General features: G+C 42.2%; 2 protein-coding genes across 2 annotated transcripts in view; both read left to right on the forward strand.

The window, feature by feature from the left end:
• The window catches only part of LOC118896836 (protein unc-13 homolog B-like), a 56,872-nt gene extending 51,302 nt beyond the window's left edge, over positions 1–5,570 (forward strand). The window contains exons 29-33 of the mRNA XM_036855291.1: positions 884–1,031; positions 2,524–2,580; positions 3,393–3,485; positions 3,666–3,825; positions 3,990–5,570. Of these exons, the coding sequence (XP_036711186.1) occupies positions 884–1,031; positions 2,524–2,580; positions 3,393–3,485; positions 3,666–3,825; positions 3,990–4,275 (744 nt within the window). The 3' untranslated portion in view covers positions 4,276–5,570. The remainder of the gene's footprint in view (positions 1–883; positions 1,032–2,523; positions 2,581–3,392; positions 3,486–3,665; positions 3,826–3,989) is intronic.
• Positions 5,571–5,857: 287 nt separating this feature from the next.
• LOC118896387 (phospholipid-transporting ATPase FetA-like) overlaps positions 5,858–25,154 on the forward strand; it is a 118,298-nt gene continuing 99,001 nt past the window's right edge. The window contains exons 1-2 of the mRNA XM_036854161.1: positions 5,858–5,885; positions 22,922–22,965. Of these exons, the coding sequence (XP_036710056.1) occupies positions 22,938–22,965 (28 nt within the window). The 5' untranslated portion in view covers positions 5,858–5,885; positions 22,922–22,937. The remainder of the gene's footprint in view (positions 5,886–22,921; positions 22,966–25,154) is intronic.

Consider the following 25,154-nt stretch of genomic DNA (forward strand, 5'->3'; position numbering starts at 1 on the left):
CTTGGTCCTGGCATTCCATTCTGCCAGATTAGGTGTCCCTCGGGCTCTTGCCACCCCACATCCAGAAGAGAGTGATTTTTGTGTCCATATCTTTCTCTGCTATTCCATATTCCTGCTGGGGACCAACCAAAAAGGTACCTCCTGTGTGGTCTCAGGTGAATCGCCACGGACCTAGAACATTATTCTTGGGTTCTGCGGACAGTTTAGTTCACTTTGTACCTCATTGTCATTCATGAATATTTTCCACTGGGAATTAATCTTCCGGATCCTAATACCCGACATCTGGCTGACCTCTTCACTTATGTTTAAAATCATTTGGGTTTTCGAAGGATTTTTTTTTCCTATTACACATTCATTTATTCAACCAGGCAACATGTGTTCCGGGCACTATACACTATGAAGGATGCAGAGAGAATCAGATATGGTTCCTAGCATCAAGATACTTATAACCTGGTAAAGTGATAAATAAGGCGGGTACATGTGGGCTGTGATTTAGGGCACTTCGGAGAGGTATGTCATAGGTATAAAGTGCTCTAAGGATTCCCAGGGGTAAAGCAACACTTCTGACTACTCTCTTCCTGAAATGCTTCTGTCGCATATCTTTGTCCAGATAGATTCATCCTTCAAGCATCACGTCCAGAAACGTGGCCATCCCTTACCACTCCTGCCAGATATTCAAATAATACTCTTAACCTGAGAGACTATGACTCTGGCTCTGTGTGGTGTTCCTGATATTGTTGTTTATTGAATGCCTCACCATCCTCTTCCAGCATCTTCGCTGAGCCTCTGCTCAGATGTCATTTCTCTGAGTTACATTGTTGGAGAGCTGCCTCTGTGTAAGGGGATGAGGCAGTAGCAGTTAGCAGTTATTCTTGTCTTTCAGCAATACTTTCATGCAGGAGGCAATGGGCTGAAGAAAACCTTCCTGGAGAAGAGCCCAGATCTGCAGTCCCTACGCTATGCCCTGTCTCTGTACACACAGACCACAGACACACTCATCAAGACCTTTGTGCGCTCACAGATTGCCCAGGGTAAGGCCTGAGGGCTTTGGGTCCCCGCCTCCCCTCCCTGATACATCTCTGTCCCCAGGGAGTCGGTATCCTGTAGCCCTCAGGGAGGATCCAAGTACTTCTTCAGAAAGCCCTTCAAACTCAGACACCAGGACTTCTTGATGGACCCCAGTACTTACCCCCACCCCACACTCATACCAGACAGGAGAATCACTGAGACCTGGGAAATGTGCCTGAGCTTTCTTTTCCCAGACATCATCTGGCCAGTGCATGTGTGTTGAGCTCAAGGCGTATACCCTGTTTGGTAGGAAAAATCTGTGAGGAAGCCTTGAGAATGAGTGGCTGAGACACTCATGAAGACTCAGCTTTGGGAGCCTAAGTTGGAAGCTGTCCAGGGGAGAGAAAGCAAAAGACTTTCCAGATTCTCCAGTGTGGGTGAGGAGAAGACTAAGAGAGGCAAACCACGGGAGCAGTTGAAGGGAGGGTGCGGATCATGGGGCTCTGCAGAGCTGAGACTCCGGCCTCATGGGTGATGCTAGTGCACAGGGAACCCAGGCAGCTGATTTTCTCCCAGTGACTTCCAGTTCTCAGAACCCCTCCCTGCCTCCAGGCAGGCCCATTCATAACAAAACACATCTGCCTAGACATGGCTCAGACTGAAATTCTGACCCTCACCCTGGGAAGGTCCTCCTGGAAAGGACCTTCAAGGCACAGTTGTTCCTCCTTCCAGGGAAACCTGGGCATGCTGCCTGGAGGAGTGAACCTGGTGGAGGGGGCAGTGGGAAGGCTTAGGCCTTACTGAGCTGTGGATCTGGAGCACAGAGCTGACCCAGAGGGGAAGAGGGATCTAAGCAGTTAGAATAGAGTTGATGGAAGGTGAAAAATACAAGGGACCTGCAGTACTGCTCCGTTTTCCACGTATGTTCTTATTTCAAGTCCAGAGTGAGAAGAAGACAGAGCAGAAGAAGTTATGAGCCTTGCTCAAGGAGACGGGGATCTTTCACAGAGCTGAGTACATGTAAAGGCCTGTAACAGGGAGGATAGGAGTTAATCCAAAAGGCCTTTTGGAAACATTGAGCTTTAAGCTAGATATAAAGATGAGGAGAGGCTGGAATGGGCACACATGAAGTAACAGCAGGCAGGGGTGGCGACTGCAGGGAGGATGCAACTGTGAGTGTACGTTTTCTACCCACTGCTTTATCATTTAAGGGCCTAGGAAATTAGAGCCTACAACTTTCTCTTTTGTGCCCTGTGGCTCTCAGAAACCTTCTCTCTGTATGTTCTACTGCTTCTGTCCATGATTTGGTTGATCTTCAAACTGTTAAGTATAATTTGGAGCATTCGAGCATTGACCCCAGTTCTTTGACCTCTCTCTCCACACTACCCCATCTCTGTGCTCCCTCAGAATATGTGTAGAGCTGCTCTGAATGGCTGTTAACTCCGTAGACCTCTAACTGATTCTTCTTTCTCTGTCCTACTGCTGCTACCTCTTGACTTGCCTGTCCTCACTCAGTGCATGATGGGAAAGGTATTAGGTTTACTGCTAATGAGGACATTCAGCCGGAAAAGGGTACGTTATATACCATGCAGATGTGAATCTAATATGGGCTAACACTGTCCCCTGTGAACTAGAATGAGCTGCTTATGTTGGGGCTGGGGGAACCAGGTGTCAAACTTAAGAGGCTCTATCCCAAGTTCCAGAGATGGGCAGTGTATTCATACAGTCTGAGACAGGGTTAACAATAGTTGTCCTCAGAATTCCCCCACCCCTCCATCTTAGGACAAAGAAGTTTTATCTGGGGTGCAGGGTACTGGTGTTTTCCCAAAATAGAGTGAGGCCTCTGCTGAGGGGAGGCTGAAAATCGGCCAGAGGGACTGGGGAGCTGTTGCAGAGAGGTCCAGGTTTGAGCAGGAAAAAGTCATTCTGTACAGGACAGCCTCCCAAGAAGGGGCCTCCGCAGGCAGGAAGGTGCTGCTTTTGGCTAGATGGGACCCGCATTGTTCTGCTGAGACACCATGGGGTGGACATAATTCTCAGACGAAAATACAGGGTGGCAGCACTGTCCTTTCCCAGCATCTTTCAATGAAAAATTCTGCAGGCTAGGAGAGGTTTGGGGAACCTGAGAGATTCCAGGTGCAGTTTTGGAAGAGGTTTCGCCTAAGATGTTGTCACCCTGATTTGTATTTTAATACAGTCTCATTCTTTATCCCCATTCTTTTCCTTCTCCCATTACTTACTTCCCCATAGCTTCTGTGGGTGATTACTTCTTGCTTTAGGATGTAGGATAGTAGCCTCCCAACTCCACGGTTTTACCTGGAGTAATTAGGCCTAAAGTCTTAAAGTTCTCCAATGGGGGAATCATCTGTCCATCTGTCCCTCAGGGTCCGGTGTGGATGATCCTGTGGGAGAAGTCTCTATTCAGGTGGACTTGTTTACACATCCTGGAACTGGGGAGCACAAGGTCACAGTGAAAGGTGAGTGGCATGGACTTACAGACCTCAGACCTTTTCTTGCCCAGTGGCCTCATCAGTCAAAGGCAGGGACTGCTTATCCCAGCCTTTCAGCTTAGCCCTCCTCCAAGGGGAATGCCACCAGGGGCTCAAGAACTGGGAATGCTTGATGGGATCCCTCACAGGTTTCCCATGTTTGTGCAGTGGTGGCTGCCAATGACCTCAAGTGGCAGACAGCCGGTATGTTCCGGCCCTTTGTGGAAGTAACCATGGTTGGCCCTCACCAAAGTGATAAGAAGAGGAAGTTCACAACCAAGTCAAAAAGCAACAACTGGGCCCCCAAGTACAATGAGACATTTCACTTGTAAGTTATGGGCTGGGGGCCTGAAGGACTCTGGGATGGGGGTGATCTGGGGGGTAAGAATTGAGAGGGGAGAGAAGGGATGGGCTGGATGGCAGCTGGGGTGAATTCATTTGAGGACGCCCTCAGCTCTGGTCTCCCACCTTCCATCTACCCTGTGCTCACAGCCTCCTGGGAAATGAAGAGGGGCCAGAAGCCTATGAGTTGCAAATCTGTGTGAAGGATTACTGCTTTGCCCGGGAGGATCGTGTTCTGGGGCTGGCTGTCATGCCTCTGAGGGACGTGGCAGCCAAGGGCAGCTGTGCCTGTTGGTGCCCCTTGGGCCGGAAGATCCACATGGATGAGACAGGCATGACCATTCTCCGGATTCTGTCTCAGAGGAGCAATGACGAAGTGGCCCGAGAGTTTGTGAAGCTCAAATCGGAGTCTCGTTCCGTGGAGGAGGGGAGCTGAGCACCTAGGCTCCTGTGCCAACCAGATGGTACCAGTTCCACAAGTCAGGGCTAATGGGAGTTACTGTGTATCTTAGGGTCCTCGTAGTCAAGAGGCTGACTCATTCCGTTAAGGACGTTTAAGGAAAAGTTTGGGGTGGTGCGAGTATGGCTTTGCACAGAAAGGGTCATGAGTCCCTGACCAGCAGGTCTGTGATCCTGGGAGCTAGGCTGTGGGGGTTACCAGGCAGGGAGATTTTCCACAGAGGGGCAGACGTTTCTGAGAGTGTCAGCCATTCTTGGCAGAGGTTCTTCCACTCCCACACCCCTTCTCTACCCCTCTCCATACCACACCTTATCCAGTTAGATCCGAACATACCAATCATTAGAAGAACAAGTTTAGAAGGGCTGGAGCTTGTGCCTAATTAGGTAAGTAATCATTTGAGTCTACAGGTATTGCTGAGCCCTGTGGTCTGGATTGGAGTATGGCCAGGGCAGGAGCACACAGAATGGAATTCAGCCTGTCCCTTGAGCAGAATCTACTGGTGTAGAGTAGCTCAAGTGAGTACAAGGCATTGAAAGTGAACCAGAAACCTTTCAGAAATGAGCTCTGCTAATCCCTTGCCCAGATTATCTGTCATGAGTAGAACCAGGTTCCCATGGTGCTTCAGAGCCCTGAGCAGAATTTCTTTGGAACCCAAGCACCAGGGGCCACCTGCCCAGGAGTCCCCCTACCTCACTCCTTTAGGAAGAGGAGTGATTCTTCAGGACGTGAGAAGCTCTTCTTAAGTGTATGCGCCTGAGAGCTAGTTGAAGGATCCAGGAGAGAGGACTATTTTCTTCGTGAATAAGCCCTGAACAAAGCCAAAAGTTGTGGAAAATAATCTAGAAAGAGTCCTCTTCACCTATGGCCACTGCCTTCTGGCGGTCCTCCCCCTTGCAGAAAGAATCCAGCCTTTGTCCTCACTCCCTTTCATCTAGGTCAGCTGCAGTTCCCCTCATAGATGTTCAACCCTACAGGAGGAACTTTGACTGTGATCCCTCTGTACCGGCTGGATGAAGGGGGGCCTCAACACTCCCTGGGAGGTCAGAGACAAGCTTTTTCCAGAGGGTCATGTGGACTTCCCAGGCCCCTTGCTCAGAGAAGGGCCTTCGATAACCTCAGTAGCAGCCTCTTGGACTTCCTGAGGACTCTGCATTGTCCATTGGCCATTACATGAAATAAGAAACTAGGAATCTTTGCTGTTTTAAATTATTGTATGTGCCATTGTTACAAGAGATTATTGGCTAGTCTGTAATAAATTATCTTATAGCAGCCTTTGGGGTCTGATAATTCTGTTAAAGTGTGGAAAGCTGTAGAAATGACTTCCTTATATAATGATAGGTTTTAGACAAGTGGTCCTTTCCTGCTCTCCACCCACCACCGCCCACCCCCAAGTGGTGGAGCCTCAAACCGCTGGGTGAGTGGGGACAGATTTCTGAGAAAGGGGACGTGGTTGGAGGCGGGCTTGGGGAGGAGGGGCGTGGCCGGAGGCGGGGCTCTACTCCGGCCGGATCGTGTGGCTCCGGGGCACCTGCGCACAAAGGTGCGTTAAGATGGCGGTCGTTGGAGTCGGCGTCTGCGGAGCGATGGTGAGCAAGAGGCGCCCGAAGGTGGCGCCCGAGGAGAGGGTATCGCCTTTTCCCTCCCAACACTGAAGAGAGACTGTACCCCCATACTATCTCGCATTCCTAGCACTCTGTGTACTTCCCAACAGCTGTCCGTCTTCATACTTTCGTGTAAACTGTTCTCCCAGTACTCCCCATCCCCATACTCGAGTATACGGGTTTCCTAGATGCTCCAGAGAAGACTTACCTGCCCAGATACCTAGCAAAGGGGATCTTTATCCCCCAAATACCTCCCAGAGGGCATCCATTTATCTGGTTACCTCATAAAGCAGATACCCCCAAAACCTCCAGCTAAGGTACATTCCTATTAACTCAGGGAGTTTTGTCCACTTTTCCAGCACTATCCAGATTGTCTGAGAGGGAAGCCATGAATCCTATACCATATTTGACTTGAAAGTGGCACATTTGCTCTCATTCCTCTGTCATATGGAGCAGGAAACCTACTTCATAAGGAAAAGTCAAACTCTGGCTGACTAGCTTACAAAAGGCTTGCAGATTTGAATTAGTAGCTAACTTTTTAAAACCAGATTTTACGTTTTAAAAATGAGTATTTCTAGCTTTTGAGGAAAAAATCAGAAAAACTATTAACTCTTAGCTGACATTCCCACAAAGTGACAGGTGGTTGGAGCTGAGAAGCAAGTAGCAAATTAGTTTTTTGTAGTTCATTATAGACTCCATTACTCCTTATTTTGTCATTCTGGGCTTTACATTATTTCCCTGGTATGTGGTAGACACTTGAGTTTGTGATCCCTGATATAAGACTTTTGGTAATTTTCTGTGCCAGTACTTTGAGCTCTTAATGGAAACTGAAATTCAAAGAGGTTGGATATATGTTATATATGTTTAGGTTATCTTTGGTTTCTGTGATGCCCTGATTAGGATCAGAGATCATACTAGTAGCTAAAACCCAGGGTGAAATCTGTATTAAAGTGTTTTTTATAAGAGAATTCAATCAAAATATCTGCAGTTAGCTTCCTGGTGCATTTGATCTTGAAGAAATCGTGTGCCAACTCCTCTCTGGCGGGATCAGGCCAAGAACAAGGCGTTGTTTCTCTTTGAACAGCTGGTTTTAAAAGGGCCTGGCTCTGGTCTGTACCAGAAGTGATGTCTCAAAAGTGCCGTCTCCTTCACTCCAGAACGCATAGATCGTAACCCTCCTCTCTGTGGGAAATAACAGGCCTCGTAGTGTCAAGAGTTGGGGGTATTCTGCAGGCTGTATCTAATCAGAAGTAGAACAGACATACCTTTAATAGTGGATTTTTTAAAAAGCAAAATCATTTCTGTCGGCATAAGTATATAACTCACCTAGTCATTGTGAATATTTGGACTAGCTCCGTGAATGAACCTCGCATATCTTGAAGCAGAATGGCTAAGCTGAAGAAGCAACATGGAGTAGTGAAGATGGTATTGAAGTGGGAGTCAGAAAACATGAACAGTAGTCTCAGCTCTGCTACATACTTCTCAGGGGACCTTGACTTTTACCTTTTCAGAGGCTGTTGCTTGCATCTGTTAAATGGACTATGAATTCCTGCCATATATACTTCAGAGGGATCAAATGGGCTTATTTAAATGTGAAAACACTTTGAAAACTATACTATACATGTATAAGGGATTGTTGTCATTATTACAAATGATCCTCTGAGCTCTGATAACTTACAAGGAACTTGTCTTGCTGTGTCCTGGGTTCAAAATCAATAAATATTTGCTGAACGCATAATATGTGCCAGGTACTCATCTAGGCACGGAGCCTAGCACTGAACGAAACAAAAACCCTTGTATGAATTTAGGAGTGGGTTATCAGCATGTTGAGTGCCTACTAAGCACCCAGCACAGTATCACAGCATGGTGAAGTAATGGGGAGAATCTAGATGATGAACTTAAGTCTGCCACTGTACAGCTGTGAGAGAGTCTTTCCCTATGTGAGCCTGAACCTTCCCATCTGTAAAATAAGGTGGTTAGACAAGGTAAACTCTAAGGTTCTTTCGAGCTAAAATATGTTTGTTTGGAGATTATAATTGCTAAAGTTCCCTACCCCTAATGAGCTTATTGCCCTGCCAGGAAGGTCAGACTAACAAAGCTAAACAGTCTTAGAACTACAAGGACAACAGAGTGCTAATGTCACACTAGATTCAGCATAATAACAGTAACAGCAGTGTTGCTCTGTAGGTAATAGAGTATTTAGAGAGACTTCTTAGAAGGCCATGTAGACATGGAAGTATGGGAAGATTCAGAGGAGAGGAAGGAGACTTGACTGTAGATACTGGAAATTGAATGAATGTAAGAACAAAGGAGAAGAATAACATGCCATTTATTGTTTTCCTAGTTTATCTGTCAGAGTCCTTGCAGAAAAAGTTTGTGCATTCAAAAGAATTTAATTGAAGAGAGTTTAACCAAAGGATGATTTACAGAGGTATGGTCAGTGTTAACAGAAACTAGAAAGAAATGGTGAAACCCAAAAGTGGTGAGTCAGTAGCACTCCTAGGCCTCAAGGGAAAGAAAGGGAAGTGTTGTTACCAGGGCCCAGTTAGAACTACAATCTGAAAGACGGACTGCCTGACAAGAGCAAGAACTTAGACAAGGCAGCATGGAAGTAGAGAAATAAATACCCTAACCTTTCTCCTCTTGCCCTCTGGTCTCCAGCTACTACCTTCAAGAAGCCCAGGGGCAAGGTAGTCTGGGTAATGTAGTTCATAGAGGTCAGCTTCTCAGAACAGGGCAGAGGGAGTTGGCTGGGCGGAGGCACAGCAAACAGAATAACCAGCATAAAAGGTATCTAGGGAAGGAAAAGTCACCACTATGGACTCTTTCCAATAAAGTTTTCCCTCTGTTCAAATTCAAAAATCTACTGTAAGATGTAGTCTCCTTAGTTGTGAAATGGCAATAGCAATGCCTTTGTCCCGGAGTGATTGTGAGGATTCTATGATATGACACGTGAAATTGCCTGGCACAGGGCATGATACATGCTGGAGGCTCAGTATATTTTAGTTCCTTCCTTCTTGCACATGCTTAAATGGCTCCTTGGTTGAAATATTTTTCCAGTCGTGGTTTCAAAGTATGGCTGGAACTGAGTGAATGAAGGGGAGAATAGTAGGAGATAAAGTCAGAGCCCATGGTAATGACTTTGGCTTTTAACAGAGTAAGGTAGGAAGTCATTGGAAAGTTGTGTGACTTCTGATATCAGGGTTCCTATTATTCACTAGGGCATCACTTCTTCATTCAAAAATATTTATTTAGAATATACCACATGCTGGATACTGTTTTAGGCACTGGAGGTGCATTGATATATAGTCCCTACCCTCAAGGATAATGTGGTCTTTAAAGGAGACAGATGACTTCAACTTAAAGTATGAATGTTAAGATACAAGTGAACATAGAAGCTCATAGTAAGGGAGCTCATAGTAAGGACATCATCTTTGGGACATCTGAAAGGCTTCCTGAGCAAGATGATGTAAATTAAATCTTAACTGTAGAACTTAGCCAGGTCTAAACAGAGGGAAATGAAGTTCTAGGAATTTGGAGTAGTATGTGCACTTGGCACTTGGCTTAAAAAAAAAAAAAAGTTGGTGATGAGCTGGGAATTGCAGGTAGCTTATGTCACTGGACATTTGGCTTTGTGTAGGAGGATGGTGAGAGATAAGACTAGAGAAGTAAGCAGAGGCCAGGTCATGAAGAGAAATTTAGACTTTATCCTGAAGGCAATGGTAGGTTTTTAAGCAAAAAGATAACTCACTCTGGCAAGATAAGGAAGAGTCAGTTGAAGGGGGGTTGAGGTGGAGGGTGGGAAGGTACAAAACTGGAGACTGTGAGGCTAATCATGGTGGCCTGAACTTAAGTAGAAGCTTTGGGGATAGTTGTAGAGGACTATTCCAAGTTAACTTGTTATTAATGAGGAAGAACGTACAGAACTTCATGATTAATTGTAAGTGGGAGGATAAAAGAGAGCATTGTCAGAGATGACTCTCAGGTTTCTGGCTTGGGCAACTAGGTAAATGGTAAGACTAGTAACATGTTCAAAGACAGGAAATATAAGAGAAAGCACAAATTTTGGCTGTGTGGGAGGTAGAGAATAGAGATAATTTCAATTTTGTAAATGTAGATTTTTTTATTGTAAAATGCACATTATGTAAAATTTACCATTTGAAAGTGTACAATTCAGTGACATTAAGTATGTTCACAGTGTTGCACAACCATCATTACTATCCAGTTTCCAGAACTTCTTCATCACCCAAAGGAAACCCCATCCCTATTAAACAGTCACTCCTCAATACATGTAGATTTTTGAGGCAATTGTGTGACATCCAAATGCAGATGTTAAGTAGATATTTGGATATGTACTACTGAAGCTCAGAATAAAAATTCAGGTGAAGATACATATTTTGAAACATTAGCATATAAGTAGGGATTCTCAACCTGGGGCCTATGGACTTGAGTGAGAATCTCTGAATGTCTTGAATTGGGTATAAAAATGTATATGTATACATATATATATATTTATTTTTATGAAGTGTCTATAGCATTAATTAAATTCCCAAAGGAATTTCTTTTTTTTTAATAAATTTATTTTATTTTATATATATATATATATATATTTTTTTTTTTTTTTTTTTTTTTTTTTTTTTTGGTTGTGTTGGGTCTTTGTTTCTGTGCGAGGGCTTTCTCTAGTTGGGGCAAGTGGGGGCCACTCTTCATCGCGGTGCGCAGGCCTCTCATTAACGTGGCCTCTCTTGTTGCGGAGCACAGGCTCCAGACGCGCAGGCTCAGTAGCTGTGGCTCACAGGCCTAGTTGCTCCGCGGCATGTGGGATCTTCCCAGACCAGGGCTCGAACCTGTGTCCTCTGCATTGGCAGGCAGATTCTCAACCACTGCGCCACCAGGGAAGCCCTATTTTATTTTTTAAATTGTTGGCTGTGTTGGGTCTTCATTGCTGCAAGCAGGCTTTCTCTAGTTGCGGCGAGCAGGCTTCTTATTGCGGTGGCTTCTCTTGTTGCGGAGCACGGGCTCTAGGCACACGGGCTTCAGTAGTTGTGGCTCGCAGGCTCAGTAGTTGTGGTGCATGGGCTTAGTTGCTCCACAGCATGTGGGATCTTCCCGGACCAGGGCTCGAACCCGTGTCCCCTGCATTGGCAGGCGATTCTTAACCTCTGCGCAACCAGGGAAACCCTCAAAGGAATTTCTTAACCTGAACAAAGTTACTAACCACTGACAGACAGATATATAGAGAGAGATATAGATATAGATATATAGATATATAGATATATTTTTAATGAGGCCATGGGATGGGTAAGAGAACTCAGGGAAAGTGAATAGTGAGAAAAGAAGAATGAGAATGGGACCCTGGGTAATGTGTAAGGTACAGAGAGATCCAAAGGGTGTTCTCTTCGAGTACAAGAAATAAAATTCATGTCTGCCTCAAGATAGGTAAAGGCTTGTAAAGGCAATGTTGTTTCCTACTTGCTAGATGTGCCTCATTGGTTGCCTCTGTCAAATGCCCAAACACATATATTTGTGCTGTAAAATAGATTGTCTCCTTACGTGACTAGCCATAACTTCTTCCTGAGTAGTCTTATTTTTGGCTATTAGGTTGGTGAGGAGAATATCATTTCCAAAGTCAACAATAGAGAGTTAACTAAATTGCCATAATTTGCAACAGGTGTGTGTGTATCCAGTATAATGTGGACCTTATGATAAACTAGCAGTTCTCAAAGTATTAGACCTGAACCAACAACATCAGCATCACCTGTATTTGTAAGAAATATAAATTCTTGGGCACCACCACAGACCTGCTAAATCAGAAACTCTGGGGAGGGGCAGGGGGAGGGGGAGAAAGGGACCCAGCCTCCAGGTGATTCTGATGCATGTTAAAATTTGAGAAAAACTGTGATGGACTATTCCTGGCCAGTTTTTTTCAGTCCATAAATAAAACATGGGTTCCTGGTTTTCTTATTACCTTTTATATAATAACATCTGCATGGCAGCATTTTGCAGTGTCTGATGAATTCCTCATGAAAAGGTTTTTTTTGAGTACTCTTGTCCATCTGTGACCTTCTCTATCATCCTGAATCATAGATACAAATATTATTTCCTACATGCTATTTTCCCCTTTAGTGTGCAGTAGTTATCTTCAACAACATAAGTTGTAAACTGTCCAGTTACCTAAATGCTGTGGAAAAGAAAATATTATTTCTGTGAATACTTTTTCTTTTCCATCTAGTCCTTTGTCTTGGAATCTCCCAGTCTTCTGCTGAGTCATGTCCTTGGCTTTGGAGAGTATAAAATGAATCTCACTGAAATTGCTCCATTCTTTCTTCTTTACCCGTATCAAAGAATTTTCAGCTACGTGGCCTTGCCTAGAGATGCAATAGCTATATTCAAATCCCTTATGTTCCCTAGAATTAATAGCCACAGTCAGGAAGAAATTAGAAGCCACAGACTGAATTTGAAGAGAATTGGACTTTGTCATCAAGGCCAATCAAGGAAGGTTTTCCATTTCAGCTATTCCAAGGGTTAAGTCAGGCAGTTTGTTTGTTTGTTTGTTTTTGAATTTTATTTTTTATACAGCAGGTTCTTATTAGTTATCTGTTTTATACATATTACTGTATATATGTCAATCCCAATCTCCCAATTCATCCCACCACCATCGCCCCTCCACACCCACTTTCCCCCTTGGTGTCCATACGTTTGTTCTCTACAACTGTGTCTCTACTTCTGCCTTGCAAACCAGTTCACCTGTACCATTTTTCTAGATTCCACATATATGCGTTAATATACGATATTCGTTTTTCTCTTTCTGACTTACTTCACTCTGTATGACAGTCTCTGGGTCCATCCACGTCTCTAAAAATGACCCAATTCCATTCCCTTTTATGCCTGAGTAATATTCCATTGTATATATGTACCACAGCTTCTTTATCCATTCGTCTGTCGATGGACATTTAGTTTGCTTCCATGACCTGGCTCTTGTAAATAGAGCTGCAATGAACATTGGGGTGCATGTGTCTTTTTGAATTATGGTTTTCTCTGGGTATATGCCCAGTAGTGGGTTGCTGGGTCATATGGTAATTCTATTTTTAGTTTTTTAAGGAACCTCCATACTGTTCTCCATAGTGGCTGTATCAATATATATTCCCACCAACAGTGCAAGAGGGTTCCCTTTTCTCCACACCCTCTCTAGCATTCGTTTGTAGATTTTCTGATGATGCCCATTCTTACCAGTGTGAGGTGATACCTCATTGTAGTTTTGATTTGCATTTCTCTAATAATTAGTGATGCTGAGCATTCTTTCATGTGCTTCTTGGCAATCTGTATGTCTTCTCTGGAGAAATGTCTATTTAGGTCTTCTGCCCTTTTTTTAAAAAAATTTATTTATTTATTTATTTTTGGCTGCGTTGAGTCTTCTTGCTGTGTGCAAGCTTTCTCTAGTTGCGGCGAGTGAGGGCTACTCTTCACTGCGGTTCGCGGACTCATTGCGGTGGCTTCTCTTGTTGCGGAGCATGGGCTGTAGGCACGCAGACTTCAGTAGTTGTGGCACTCAGTCTCAGTAGTTGTGGCTCGCAGGCTCTAGAGTGCAGGCTCAGTAGTTGTGGCGCGTGGGCTGAGTTGCTCCGCAGCATGTGGGATCTTCCTGGACCAGGGATCGAACCCATGTGCACCTGCATTGGCAGGCAGATTCTTAACCACTGCACCACCAGGGAAGTCCCTTCTGCCCATTTTTTAACTGGGTTGTTTGTTTTTTTAATATTGAGCTGCATGAGCTGTTGATACATTTTGGAGATTAATCCTTTGTCCGTTGACTTGTTTGCGAATATTTTCTCCCATTCTGAGGGTTGTCTTTTCCTCTTGTTTATAGTTTCCTTTGCTGTTCAAAAGCTTTTAAGTTTCATTAGGTCCCATTTGTTTTTGTTTTTGTTTTTAACATCTTTATTGGAGTATAATTGCCTTTCAGTGGTGTGTTAGTTTCTGCTTTATAACAAAGTGAATCAGCTATACATACACATATATCCCTATTCTCCTCCCTCTTGTGTCTCCTTCCCACCCTCCTTATCCCACCCCTTTAGGTGGTCACAAAGCACCGAGCTGATCTCCCTGTGCTATGTGGCTGCTTCTCACTAGCTATTTTACATTTGGTAGTGTATATATGTCCATGCCACTCTCTCACTTCATCCCAACTTACCCTTCCCCCTCCCCGTGTCCTCAAGTCCATTCTCTACGTCTGTGTCTTTATTCCTGTCCTGCCCCTAGGTTCTTCAGACCCTTTTTTTTTTTAGATTCCATATATATGTGTTAGCATACGGTATTTCTTTTTCTCTTTCTGACTTACTTCACTCTGTATGACAGACCCTAGGTCCAACCACCTCACTACAAAAATCTCAATTTCGTTTCTTTTTTATGGCTGAGTAATATTCCGTTGTGTATATGTGCCACATCTTCTTTATCCATTCATCTGTCGATGAACACTTAGGTTGCTTCCATGTCCTGGCTGTTGTAAATAGAGCTGCAATGAACATTGTGGTACCTGACTCTTTTTGAATTATGGTTTTCTCAGGGTATATGCCCAGTAGTGGGAATCCTGGGTCATATGGTAATTCCATTTTTAGTTTTTTAAGGAACCTCCATACTGCTCTCCATAGTGGCTGTATCAATTTACATTCCCATCAACAGTGCAAGAGGGTTCCCTTTTCTCCACACCCTCTCCAGCATTTACTGTTTGTAGATTTTTTTTGTTGATGGCCATTCTGACTGTGAAGTGATACCTCATTGTAGTTGTGATTTGCATTTCTCTAATGATTAGTGATGTTGAGCATCCTTTCATGTGTTTGTTGGCAATCTGTATATCTTCTTTGGAGAAATGTCTATTTAGGTCTTCTGCCCATTTTTGGATGGCGTTGTTTGTTTTTTTGATATTGAGCTGCATGAGCTGCTTGTAAATTTTGTAGATTAATCCTTTGTCAGTTGCTTCATTTGCAAATAATTTCTCCCATTCTGAGGGTTGTCTTTTCATCTGGTTTATGATTTCCTTTGCTGTGCAAAAGGTTTTAAGTTTCATTAGGTTCCATTTGTTTATTTTTGTTTTTATTTCCATTTCTCTAGGAGGTGGGTCAAAAAGGATCTTGCTGTGATTTATGTCAGAGTGTTCTGCCTATGTTTTCCTCTAAGAGTTTTATAGTGTCTGGCCTTACATTTAGGTATTTAATTCATTTTGAGTTTATTTTTGTGTATGGTGTTAGGGAGTGTTCTAATTTCATTCTTTAACATGTAGCTGTCCAGTTTTCCCAGCACCACTTATTGAAGAGGCTGTCTTTTCTCCATTGTATATCCTTGCCTCCTTTGTCATAGATTAGTTGACCATAGGTGTGTGGGTTTATCTCTGGGCTTTCTATCCTGTTCCATTGATCTATATTTCTGTTTTTGTGCCAGTACCATACTATCTTGATTACTGTAGCTTTGTAGTATAGTCTGAAGTCCGGGAGCCTGATTCCTCCAGCTCCGTTTTTCTTTCTCAAGATTGCTTTGGCTATTCGGGGTCTTTTGTGTTTCCATACAAATTGTGAAATTTTTTGTTCTAGTTCTGTGAAAAATGCCATGGGTAGTTTGATAGGGATTGCATTGAATCTGTAGATTGCTTTGGGTAGTATAGTCATTTTCACGATGTTGATTATTCCAATCCAAGAACATGGTATATCTCTCCATCTCTTTGTATCATCTTTAATTTCTTTCATCAGTGTCTTATAGTTTTCTGCATACAGGTCTTTTGTCTCCTTAGGTAGGTTTATTCCTAGGTATTTTATTCTTTTTGTTGCAATGGTAAATGGGAGTGTTTCCTAAATTTCTGTTTCAGATTTTTCATCATTAGTGTATAGGAATGCAAGAGATTTCTGTGCATTAATTTTGTATCCTGCTACTTTACCAAATTCATTGATTAGCTCTAGTAGTTTTCTGGTAGCATCTTTAGCATTCTCTATGTATAGTATCATGTAATCTGCAAACAATGACAGCTTTACTTCTTCTTTTCCAATTTGGATTCCTTTTATTTCTTTTTCTTCTCTGATTGCTGTGGCTAAAGCTTCCAAAACTATGTTGAATAATAGTGGTGAGAGTGGACAACCTTGTCTTTTTCCTGATCTTAGAGGAAATGGTTTCCATTTTTCACCATTGAGAATGATGTTCGCTGTGGGTTTGTCATATATGGCCTTTATTATGTTCAGGTAAGTTCCCTCTATGCCTACTCTCTGGAGGGTTCTTATCATAAATGGGTGTTGAATTTTGTCAAAAGCTTTTTCTACATCTATTGAGATGATCATATGGCTTTTCTCTTTCAATTTGGTAATATGGTTTATCACATTGATTGATTTGCGTTTATTGAAGAATCCTTGCATTCCTGGGATAAACCCCACTTGATCATGGTGTATGATCCTTTTAATGTGCTGTTGGATTCTGTTTGCTAGTATTTTGTTGAGGATTTTTACATCTATGTTCATCAGTGATATTGACCTCTAGTTTTCTTTCTTTGTGACATCTTTGTCTGGTTTTGATATCAGGGTGATGGTGGCCTCGTAGAATGAGTTTGGGAGTGTTCCTCCCTCTGCTATATTTTGGAAGAGTTTGAGAAGGGTACGTGTTAGCTCTTCTCTAAATGTTTGATAGAATTTGCCTGTGAAGCCTTCTGGTCCTGGGCTTTGGTTTGTTGGAAGATTTTTAATCACAGTCTCAATTTCAGTGCTTGTGATTGGTCTGTTTATATTTTCTATTTCTTCCTGGTTCAGTCTCGGAAGGTTGTGCTTTTCTAAGAATTTGTCCATTTCTTCCAGTTTGTCCATTTTATTGGCATATAGTTGCTTGTAGTAATCTCTCATGATCCTTTGTATTTCTTCAGTGTCAGTTGTTACTTCTCCTTTTTCATTTCTAATTCTATTGATTTGAGTCTTCTCCCTTTTTTTCTTGATAAGTCTGGCTAATGGTTTATCAATTTTGTTTATCTTCTCAAGGAACCAACTTTTAGTTTTATTGATTTTTGCTACTGTTTCCTTCATTTCTTTTTCATTTATTTCTGATCTGATCCTTATGATTTCTTTCCTCCTGCTAACTGTGGGGTATTTTTGTTCTTCTTTCTCTAATTACTTTAGGTGTAAGGTTAGGTTGTTTATTTGAGATGTTTCTTGTTTCTTGAGGTAGTATTGTATTGCTATAAACTTCCCTCTTAGAACTGCTTTTGCTGCATCCCATAGGTTTTGGGTCATCGTGTTTTCATTGTCATTTGTTTCTAGGTATTTTTTGATTTCCTCTTTGATTTCTTCAGTGATCTCTTGGTTATTTAGTAGTGTATTGTTTAGCCTCCATGTGTTTGTATTTTTTACAGATTTTTTCCTGTAATTGATATCTGGTCTTATAGCATTGTGGTCAGAAAATATACTTGATACAATTTTAATTGTCTTAAATTTACCAAGGCTTGATTTGTGACCCAAGATGTGGTCTATTCTGGAGAATGTTCTGCGCGCACTTGAGAAGAAAGTGTAATCTGCTGTTTTTGGATGGAATGTCCTATAAATATCAATTAAATCTATATGGTCTATTGTGTCATTTAAAGCTTGTGTTTCCTTATTTATTTTCATTTTGGATGATCTGTCCATTGGTGAAAGTGGGGTGTTAAAGTCCCCTACTATGATTGTGTTACTGTCGATTTCCCCTTTTATGGCTGTTAGCATTTGCCTTATGTATTGAGGTGCTCCTATGTTGGGCGCATAAATATTTACAATTGTTATATCTTCTTCTTGGATTGATCCCTTGATCGTTATGTAGTGTCCTTCTTTGTCTCTTGTAATAGTCTTTATTTTAAAGTCTATTTTGTCTGATATGAGAATTGCTACTCCAGCTTTCTTTTGATTTCCATTTGCATGGAATATCTTTTTCCATCCCCTCACTTTCAGTCTGTATGTGTCACTAGGTCTGAAGTGGGTCTCTTGTAGACAGCATATATACGGTCTTGTTTTTGTATCCATTCAGCCAGTCTGTATATTTTGGTTGGAGCATTTAATCCATTTACATTTAAGGAAGTTATCAATATGTATGTTCTCATTACCATTTTCTTAATTGTTTTGGGTTTGTTATTGTAGGTCTTTTCCTTCTCTTGTTTTTCCTGTCTAGAGAAGTTCCTTTAGCATTTGCTGTAAAGTTGGTTTGGTGGTGCTGTATTCTCTTAGCTTTTGCTTGTCTGTAAAGGTTTTATTATCTCTGTTGAATCTGAATGAGATCCTTGCTGGGTAGAGTAATCTTGGTTGTAGGTTTTTCCCTTTCATCACTTTAAATATGTCCTGCCACTCCCTTCTGGCTAGCAGAGTTTCTGCTGAAAGATCAGCTGCTAACTTTAGGGGGATTCCCTTGTATTTTATTTGTTGCTTTTCCCTTGCTGCTTTTAATATTTTTTCTTTGTATTTAATTTTTGATAGTTCGATAAATATGTGTCTTGGCATGTTTCTCCTTGGATTTATCCTGTATGGGACTGTCTGCGCTTCCTCGACTTGATTGACTATTTCCTTTCCCATGTTAGGGAAGTTTTTGACTATAATCTCTTCAAATATTTTCTCAGCCCCTTTCTTTTTCTCTTCTTCTTCTGGGATCCCTGTAATTTGAATGTTGGTGTGTTTAATGTTGCCCCAGAGGTCTGTGAGACTGTCCTCAATTCTTTTCATTCTTTTTTCTTTATTCTGCTCTGTGGTAGTTATTTCCACTCTTTTATCTTCCAGGTCACTTATGTGTTCTTCCGCCTCAGTTATTCTGCTATTGATTCCTTCTAGAGAATTTTTTATTTCATTTATTGTGTTGTTCATCATTGTTTGTTTGCTCTTTAGTTCTTCTAGGTCCTTAAACGCTTCTTGTATTTTCTCCATTCTGTTTACAAGATTTTGGATCATCTTTACTATCATTACTGTGAATTCTTTTTCAGGTAGACTGCCTATTTCCTTTTCATTTGTTTGGTGTGGTGGGTTTTTACTTTGCTCCTTCATCTGCTGTGTATTTCTCTGTCTTCTCATTTTGCTTAACTTACTGTGTTTGGGGTCTCCTTTTCACAGGCTGCAGGTTCGTAGTTCCCGTTGTTTTTGGTATCTGCCCCCAGTAGCTAAGGTTGGTTCAGTGGGTTGTGTAGGCTTCCTGGTGGAGGGGACTGGTGCCTGTGTTCTGGTGGATGAGGGTGGGTCTTGTCTTTCTGGTGGGCAGGACTGTGTCCTGTGGTGTGTTTTGGGGTGTCTGTCACCTTATTATGATTTTAGGCAGCCTCTCTGCTAATGGGTGGGGTTGTGTTCCTGTCTTGCTAGTTGTTTGGCATAGGGTGTCTAGCACTGTAGCTTTCTGGTTGTTGAGTGGAGCTGGGTCTTAGCGTTGAGATGGACATCCCTGGGAGAGCTTTCACCATTTGATATTATGTGGAGCCGGGAAGTCTCTGGCGGCCCAATGTCCTGAACTTGGCTCTCCCACCTCACAGGCTGAGGCCTAACACCTGGCCGGAGCACCAAGACCCTGTCAGCCACACAGCTCAGAAGAAAAGGTAGAGAGAAAAAAAGAAAGCAAGAAAAGAAAGAAAGAGAAAGAAAGAAAGAGAGAATGAAAAAGAAGAAAAAGAAAGAAGGAAAGAAAGAAAGAAAGAGAAAAGAAGAAAGAAAGGGAGAGAGAGAGAGAGGGAGGGAGAGAGGAAGGAAGGAAGAAAATAAAGTTATTAAAATAAAATATTTTTTTAAATTATTAAAAGTAAAAAAAATTAAAAAGTAATTTAAAAAAAAGAAAGAAAGAAAAACCAAACCAAAAAACAAATCCACCAATGATAACAAGCAGTAAAAACTATACTAAAAAAAAGAAAAGGGCAGACAGAACCCTAGGACAAATGGTAAAAGCAAAGCTATACAGACAAAATCACACAAAGAAGCATACACATACACACTCACAAAAAGAGAAAAAGGAAAAGATATATATATATATTTATATATATATATATATATATATATATATATATATAAATAAGAGAGCAACCAAATCAATAAACAAATCTACCAATGATAATAAACTCTAAGTACTAAACTAAAATAAACATAAAACTAGAAACAAATTAGATGCAGAAAGCAAACCCCAAGTCTACAGTTGCTCCCAAAGTCCACCACCTCAATTTTGGGATAATTCGTTGTCTATTCAGGTATTCCAGAGATGCAGGGTACATCAGGTTGATTGTGGAGATTTAATCCGCTGCCCCTGAGGCTGCTGGGAGGAATTTCCCTTTCTCTTCTTTGTTCGCATAGCTCCTGGGGTTCAGCTTTGGATGTGGCCCTGCCTCTGTGTGTAGGTTGCCTAAGGGCATCTGTTCTTCGCTCAAACAGGATGGGGTTAAAGTATCAGCTGATTAGGGGGCTCTGGCTCACTCAGGCGCGGGGGAGGGAGGGGTACGGAATGCGGGGTGAGCCTGTGGCGGCAGAGGCTGGCGTGACGTTGCAGCAGCCTGAGGCGCGCCGTGTGTTCTCTCGGGGAAGTTGTCCCTGGGTCACAGGACCCTGGCAGTGGTGGGCTGCACAGGCTCCCGGGAGGGGAGGTGTGGATAGTGACCTGTGCTCGCACACAGGCTTCTTGGTGGCTGCAGTGGCAGCCTTAGCATTTCGTGCCCGTCTCTGGTGTCCGTGCTGATAGCCATGGCTCGTGCCCATCTCTGGAGCTCATTTAGGCAGTGCTCTGAATCCCCTGTCCTTGCACACCCCGAAACAATGGTCTCTTGCCTCTTAGGCAGTTCCAGACATTTTCCTGGATTCCCTCCCGGCTAGCTGTGGCGCACTAGCCCCCTTCAGGCTGTGTTCACGCGGCCAACCCCAGTCCTCTCCCTGGGATCTGACCTCTGAAGCCCGAGCTTCAGCTCCCAGCCTCCAGCAGCCCCGGTGGGTGAGCAGACAAGCCTCTCAGGCTGGTGAGTGCTGGTTGGCACCAATCCTCTGTGCGGGAATCTCCCGCTTTGCCCTCTGCACCCCTGTTGCTGCGCTCTCCTCTGTGGCTCCGAAGCTTCCCCCCCCGCCTGCCCCGTCTCCGCCAGTGAAGGGGCTTCCTAGTGTGTGGAAACTTTTCCTCCTTCACAGCTCCCTCCCCGAGGTGCAGGTCCCGTCCCTATTCTTTGGTCTCTGTTTTTTCTTTTGCCCTACCCATGTATGTGGGGAGTTTCTTGCCTTTTGGGAAGTCTGAGGTCTTCTGCCAGCGTTCAGTAGGTGTTCTGTAGGCGTTGTTCCACATGTATATGTATTTCTGATGTATTTGTGGGGAGGAAGGTGATCTCCACGTCTTACTCCTCCACCATCTTGACGGTCTCCTCAGCAGTAGGTCTTTTACCTGGAAGGTTCTTTGCTTGCTGCTTGGCCATGGCCACGTTTAGAAATAAAAGCTTGGATTGAACTGCTCTGTGTGTTACCTAGTCAAGGCTCACTCTGCTCGCCGCACGACAGGCCAATAAATTGGAGACAAGGTGTTGAGGCAAGGAATACGACTTTATCCAGAAGGACCACAGACCAAGGAGATGGCGGACTAGGGTCCCCAAAAAACCATCTTCCCATTTGTTTATTTTTGTTTTTATTTCCATTACTCTCGGAGGTGGGTCAAAAAAGATCTTGCTGTGAAGGCAGTGCAGTATTTTAGTTGTCTCTGTCTTTCCAAGAAGATTGTACACTAATTGAGGGCATGGATGATGTCTTATTAATTTTTTGCATCTTTGACCATGTCTTAACTAACACATACTAGGCACTCAGTGAACACTTGCCAAATTTAATTTACTTAATCCAGGAGTTAGAATATAAAGATTTAAATTCTGCTCCTATCTTTAAGCAGGCTTAAAGAGTTAACTTCATTGACCTTTGATTTCCTCATGTCTAAAACATGTAAGTTTTGCCCTGCCTACTTCCCCTGTATAAGAATCTAAAGAGAGAATGTATATGAAGTACTCTTTAAAGGTACAGAGAGCTCTGATAATATGAAGTTACATAATAATTTTGGTTTGTGTGCTCTATGCCTTAGAGGAACAGTTGGTTCATTCTGGATTGAGGAGAGCAAACAATACAGCATGGTGAGCTAGCAGTCAAGAGATACTGGTTCTGGTCCTGATCTCCTTTAAGTTCTTTGGGTCTTATTCTCCTTTTATCTCAAATGAGGAAGCGCAGATCAGGTTATTGCAGCGGTTCCCAGCTTTGGCGATATATTAGAATCACCTGACACTGAAAATTGCAACTCGCATAAACTTGATCTAGTTGGTCTGGGATGCATGCTGGGTCTTGAGATTTTTTTAAAACTCCCCTTGTGCAACCAAGGTTTTATTATTTTAAATTAGCAAAGCCATCTATTCAGATAAAATTTTACACAAGAGTCCAGGTTACAAAACACATACCAGTAGGGCTTCTGCAGTCACTTTTTTAGGACTTTAAGCTCTGACTACCAATTCCTTTTTCTCCTATCCCATTTTAGAACTCCTAAGGCTTCACGAAATAATGGATGATGAAATGTGTGGTCATAGTAGAATAGTGGATTTCATCCTGAGCTCAGTGCCAGATCTACCAAAGAGGAGAATCTGGGCATTTAAGACTTTAAATTATACTTCTTCTGAATCATGTATTTGACTACAGTTCTCAGTTACTGCCATAGATGCCCACTTGACAAGCACCTCTTCATCTGGGGCCAAATCTATAAGAGGGATGTTACAGAATCATGGGCAAGAGGAGTCAGGCAAACAGGGATTCAAATCTCTATCACTGTGACTCCACCACTCTCTAATTGTGTGACCCTGAGCAAGTCACTTAACCTTCTTAAGCCTCAGGTTTTTCATCTGTGAAAAAGAATAATATCCTCTTTTTAGGCCCAGATTTTAGTGAAAATTGAACAAGATGATCTACATAAAGCATGTAGTAAAATGTCTAGCACACAGTAAATTTTGATAAATTGTAGGTATTATATCAGCAGAGCCTGAGCTAACTGACAAGGAGTTTTTGTTTTATTCTTAGGTGATGTTTCTCTGAGATGAAATACATAAAACCTTTTATTTCAGGTAAGTGCTCAGTTCATATCTGCTGAGATATCCCAACTTCAATAATCAATAATAGTATTTGCTTAGTACGACACTGTACCATGTTCTACCCACAAAGCCAGGAAATTGACAGCTTGTACTCTCAGAGCATTCATAGGATTGAACTGAAGCTCACCAAGAAGTTTCTTACAGTTTTGGATTTCCAAGAAACTTCTTAGTGCAAGACTCAGACTTGACTTCCCTCTGACCTGGCTTGAGACTATTTTTGCTGCAAAGGTGGGAGGAAAAAAATTATAAAGTTGAAATTATTATAGAAAGTCTTTGGTTATAGCCACTGACGGTGTTATTTCACATTTGAGAGTAATGTTTCAGTGTTCTTTTTAGAGGGCAATGAGAGGGATGTTCTACCTAAAGACTTGAGGCAGACAGGTAAGTGCTTTAATTTTGAAGGTATTTAAGAGAGAAAGCCAAACGTCTGCTATGATAACCATGGTGGAAGTGTCTTCAGGAAAAGCTAAAGGTGAGAGAGTGTTTCTCATCCGTGAACTTTCAAGGGGAAATAGGAATAGTCCAGAGACTTTCACTGGGCTAATTGAATTAATTGGGATTATTGATATTATATAAGATGAATCATGATTTGAATACTCCTCCTGACATTCTTCCTTTTTCCATGTGAGCTTAAGGTAAGATGACCAAAAGGGTCTTGTTGAACTTGTTTCTCTTATAGAGGTCCAACTTCATGACTAATTTCTTCAATCCCAGGCCATATACTTTGCATCCTTAGTATGATAATTTATCATATTAATATTAGTTTCTGCTATGGCTATTTTGGAGAAAGCTTGGACTTTCTACCAAGGTCTGGAACTAAACTCTTCACATAATTCCAACCAAATAAGTATTGATTGTTGTGTGGGAGGGTTCTCGCCAACAGAAGGAAAACCTCTCGTAGTTCGTTGTGCACATACATGCTTTTAAAGAATTTGAAAAACAATGAAAGAGTGATGAGATTTCCAAAGAGTGCGTGTGTTTGAGGAGGAGAGGAGGTTGCTTTTGGTTTAGTAAAATAAAATCAGCTCCACTTGAACGACATTTGTTGTTATAATTTTAAAAGCTGAGCTTTGAAGGATGGATGGATGGATTTTAGCTAAATAGAGGAATATGAGGGTTATATAAAAGAGAATTAACCTGAGATTGAGAAGGGAGAGTTGTTAAAAATTTCACATGAAACCTTATGTATTTTAAACTCTTTTTAACCTTATGTATACTCAGTGTATGTGCAACATGTTATATACATTTACCCACATATTGCCATTAATGTCTGCACTGGTGGCTCTCCAAATCCCATGCTTGAGTTTATGAAGGAAGGACCTTTTAGTACTCGTGTTCGATTTGACCGTAATTCTTCCATAGGGAATTTTACCCTTCTTGGCCTGTTCATAATCTGTTCTTGTCTCATGGTGGCATCAGCACATTTGTGCCTTTACAGACATCCTATCTGGTTAAGATCTTGAGATACCCAGGCAGATCTATGCCCATCTTTGTCTTGCTCTCTTTGTTTTTATCGGAATCTGTAGTATTTACCTAAACACATTTTTAGGGCTGAAGCTGTTTTCCTTTAATGTCCTTTAATGTAGGCTGTTGGCATAGTGCCAAAGCATTGTTCAGTAAAAGCCATTCTGAGCTTGGGGCAGAACAATTTGATTGAGGTAAGGCTTTGATGATCTGTCTCAATCCAAGGAACAACAAGTTTTACAGTACATAGAGAAAGATTCTCAGCTCCTTTTTTTTAAATAACAAAGCATATTAAGAATCTTCTAAAAGCTTAGGACCCCTCCCCAGAAAAAATGCACAGGTATAGACAATTTTAGAAGATTCACAAAGTTTCTAGAGCTCATCTGTTGAGCCTTGGCTTAGAAAACAAAAAAACAAGCAAACAATCTAACTGATCCCAAGAAGTGGATAAGCTCTATATCCTTCAAGCAATTCTCCATAAATATTGTTTCCCAAGCTTTTAATATATATTGAACATCATTAAGTTTAGAGTTATGCCTGCAGTAAAGGTAGTCTGTATTCTAGAATTGTGTGCTTTATTTCTCAGATCTTTCTTCAGGGGGGTCCAAAAACAGGACCCAAACTGGGAGTCTTAGAAACAGGATTGGATTAAAAAAAAGTGGACTGACAAGAGAACTCCAAGAAAAGGGGAACCTTAG

Source organism: Balaenoptera musculus, chromosome 6 (genome assembly GCF_009873245.2).
Source record: "Balaenoptera musculus isolate JJ_BM4_2016_0621 chromosome 6, mBalMus1.pri.v3, whole genome shotgun sequence".
In the NCBI taxonomy this organism is placed as follows: domain Eukaryota; kingdom Metazoa; phylum Chordata; class Mammalia; order Artiodactyla; family Balaenopteridae; genus Balaenoptera; species Balaenoptera musculus.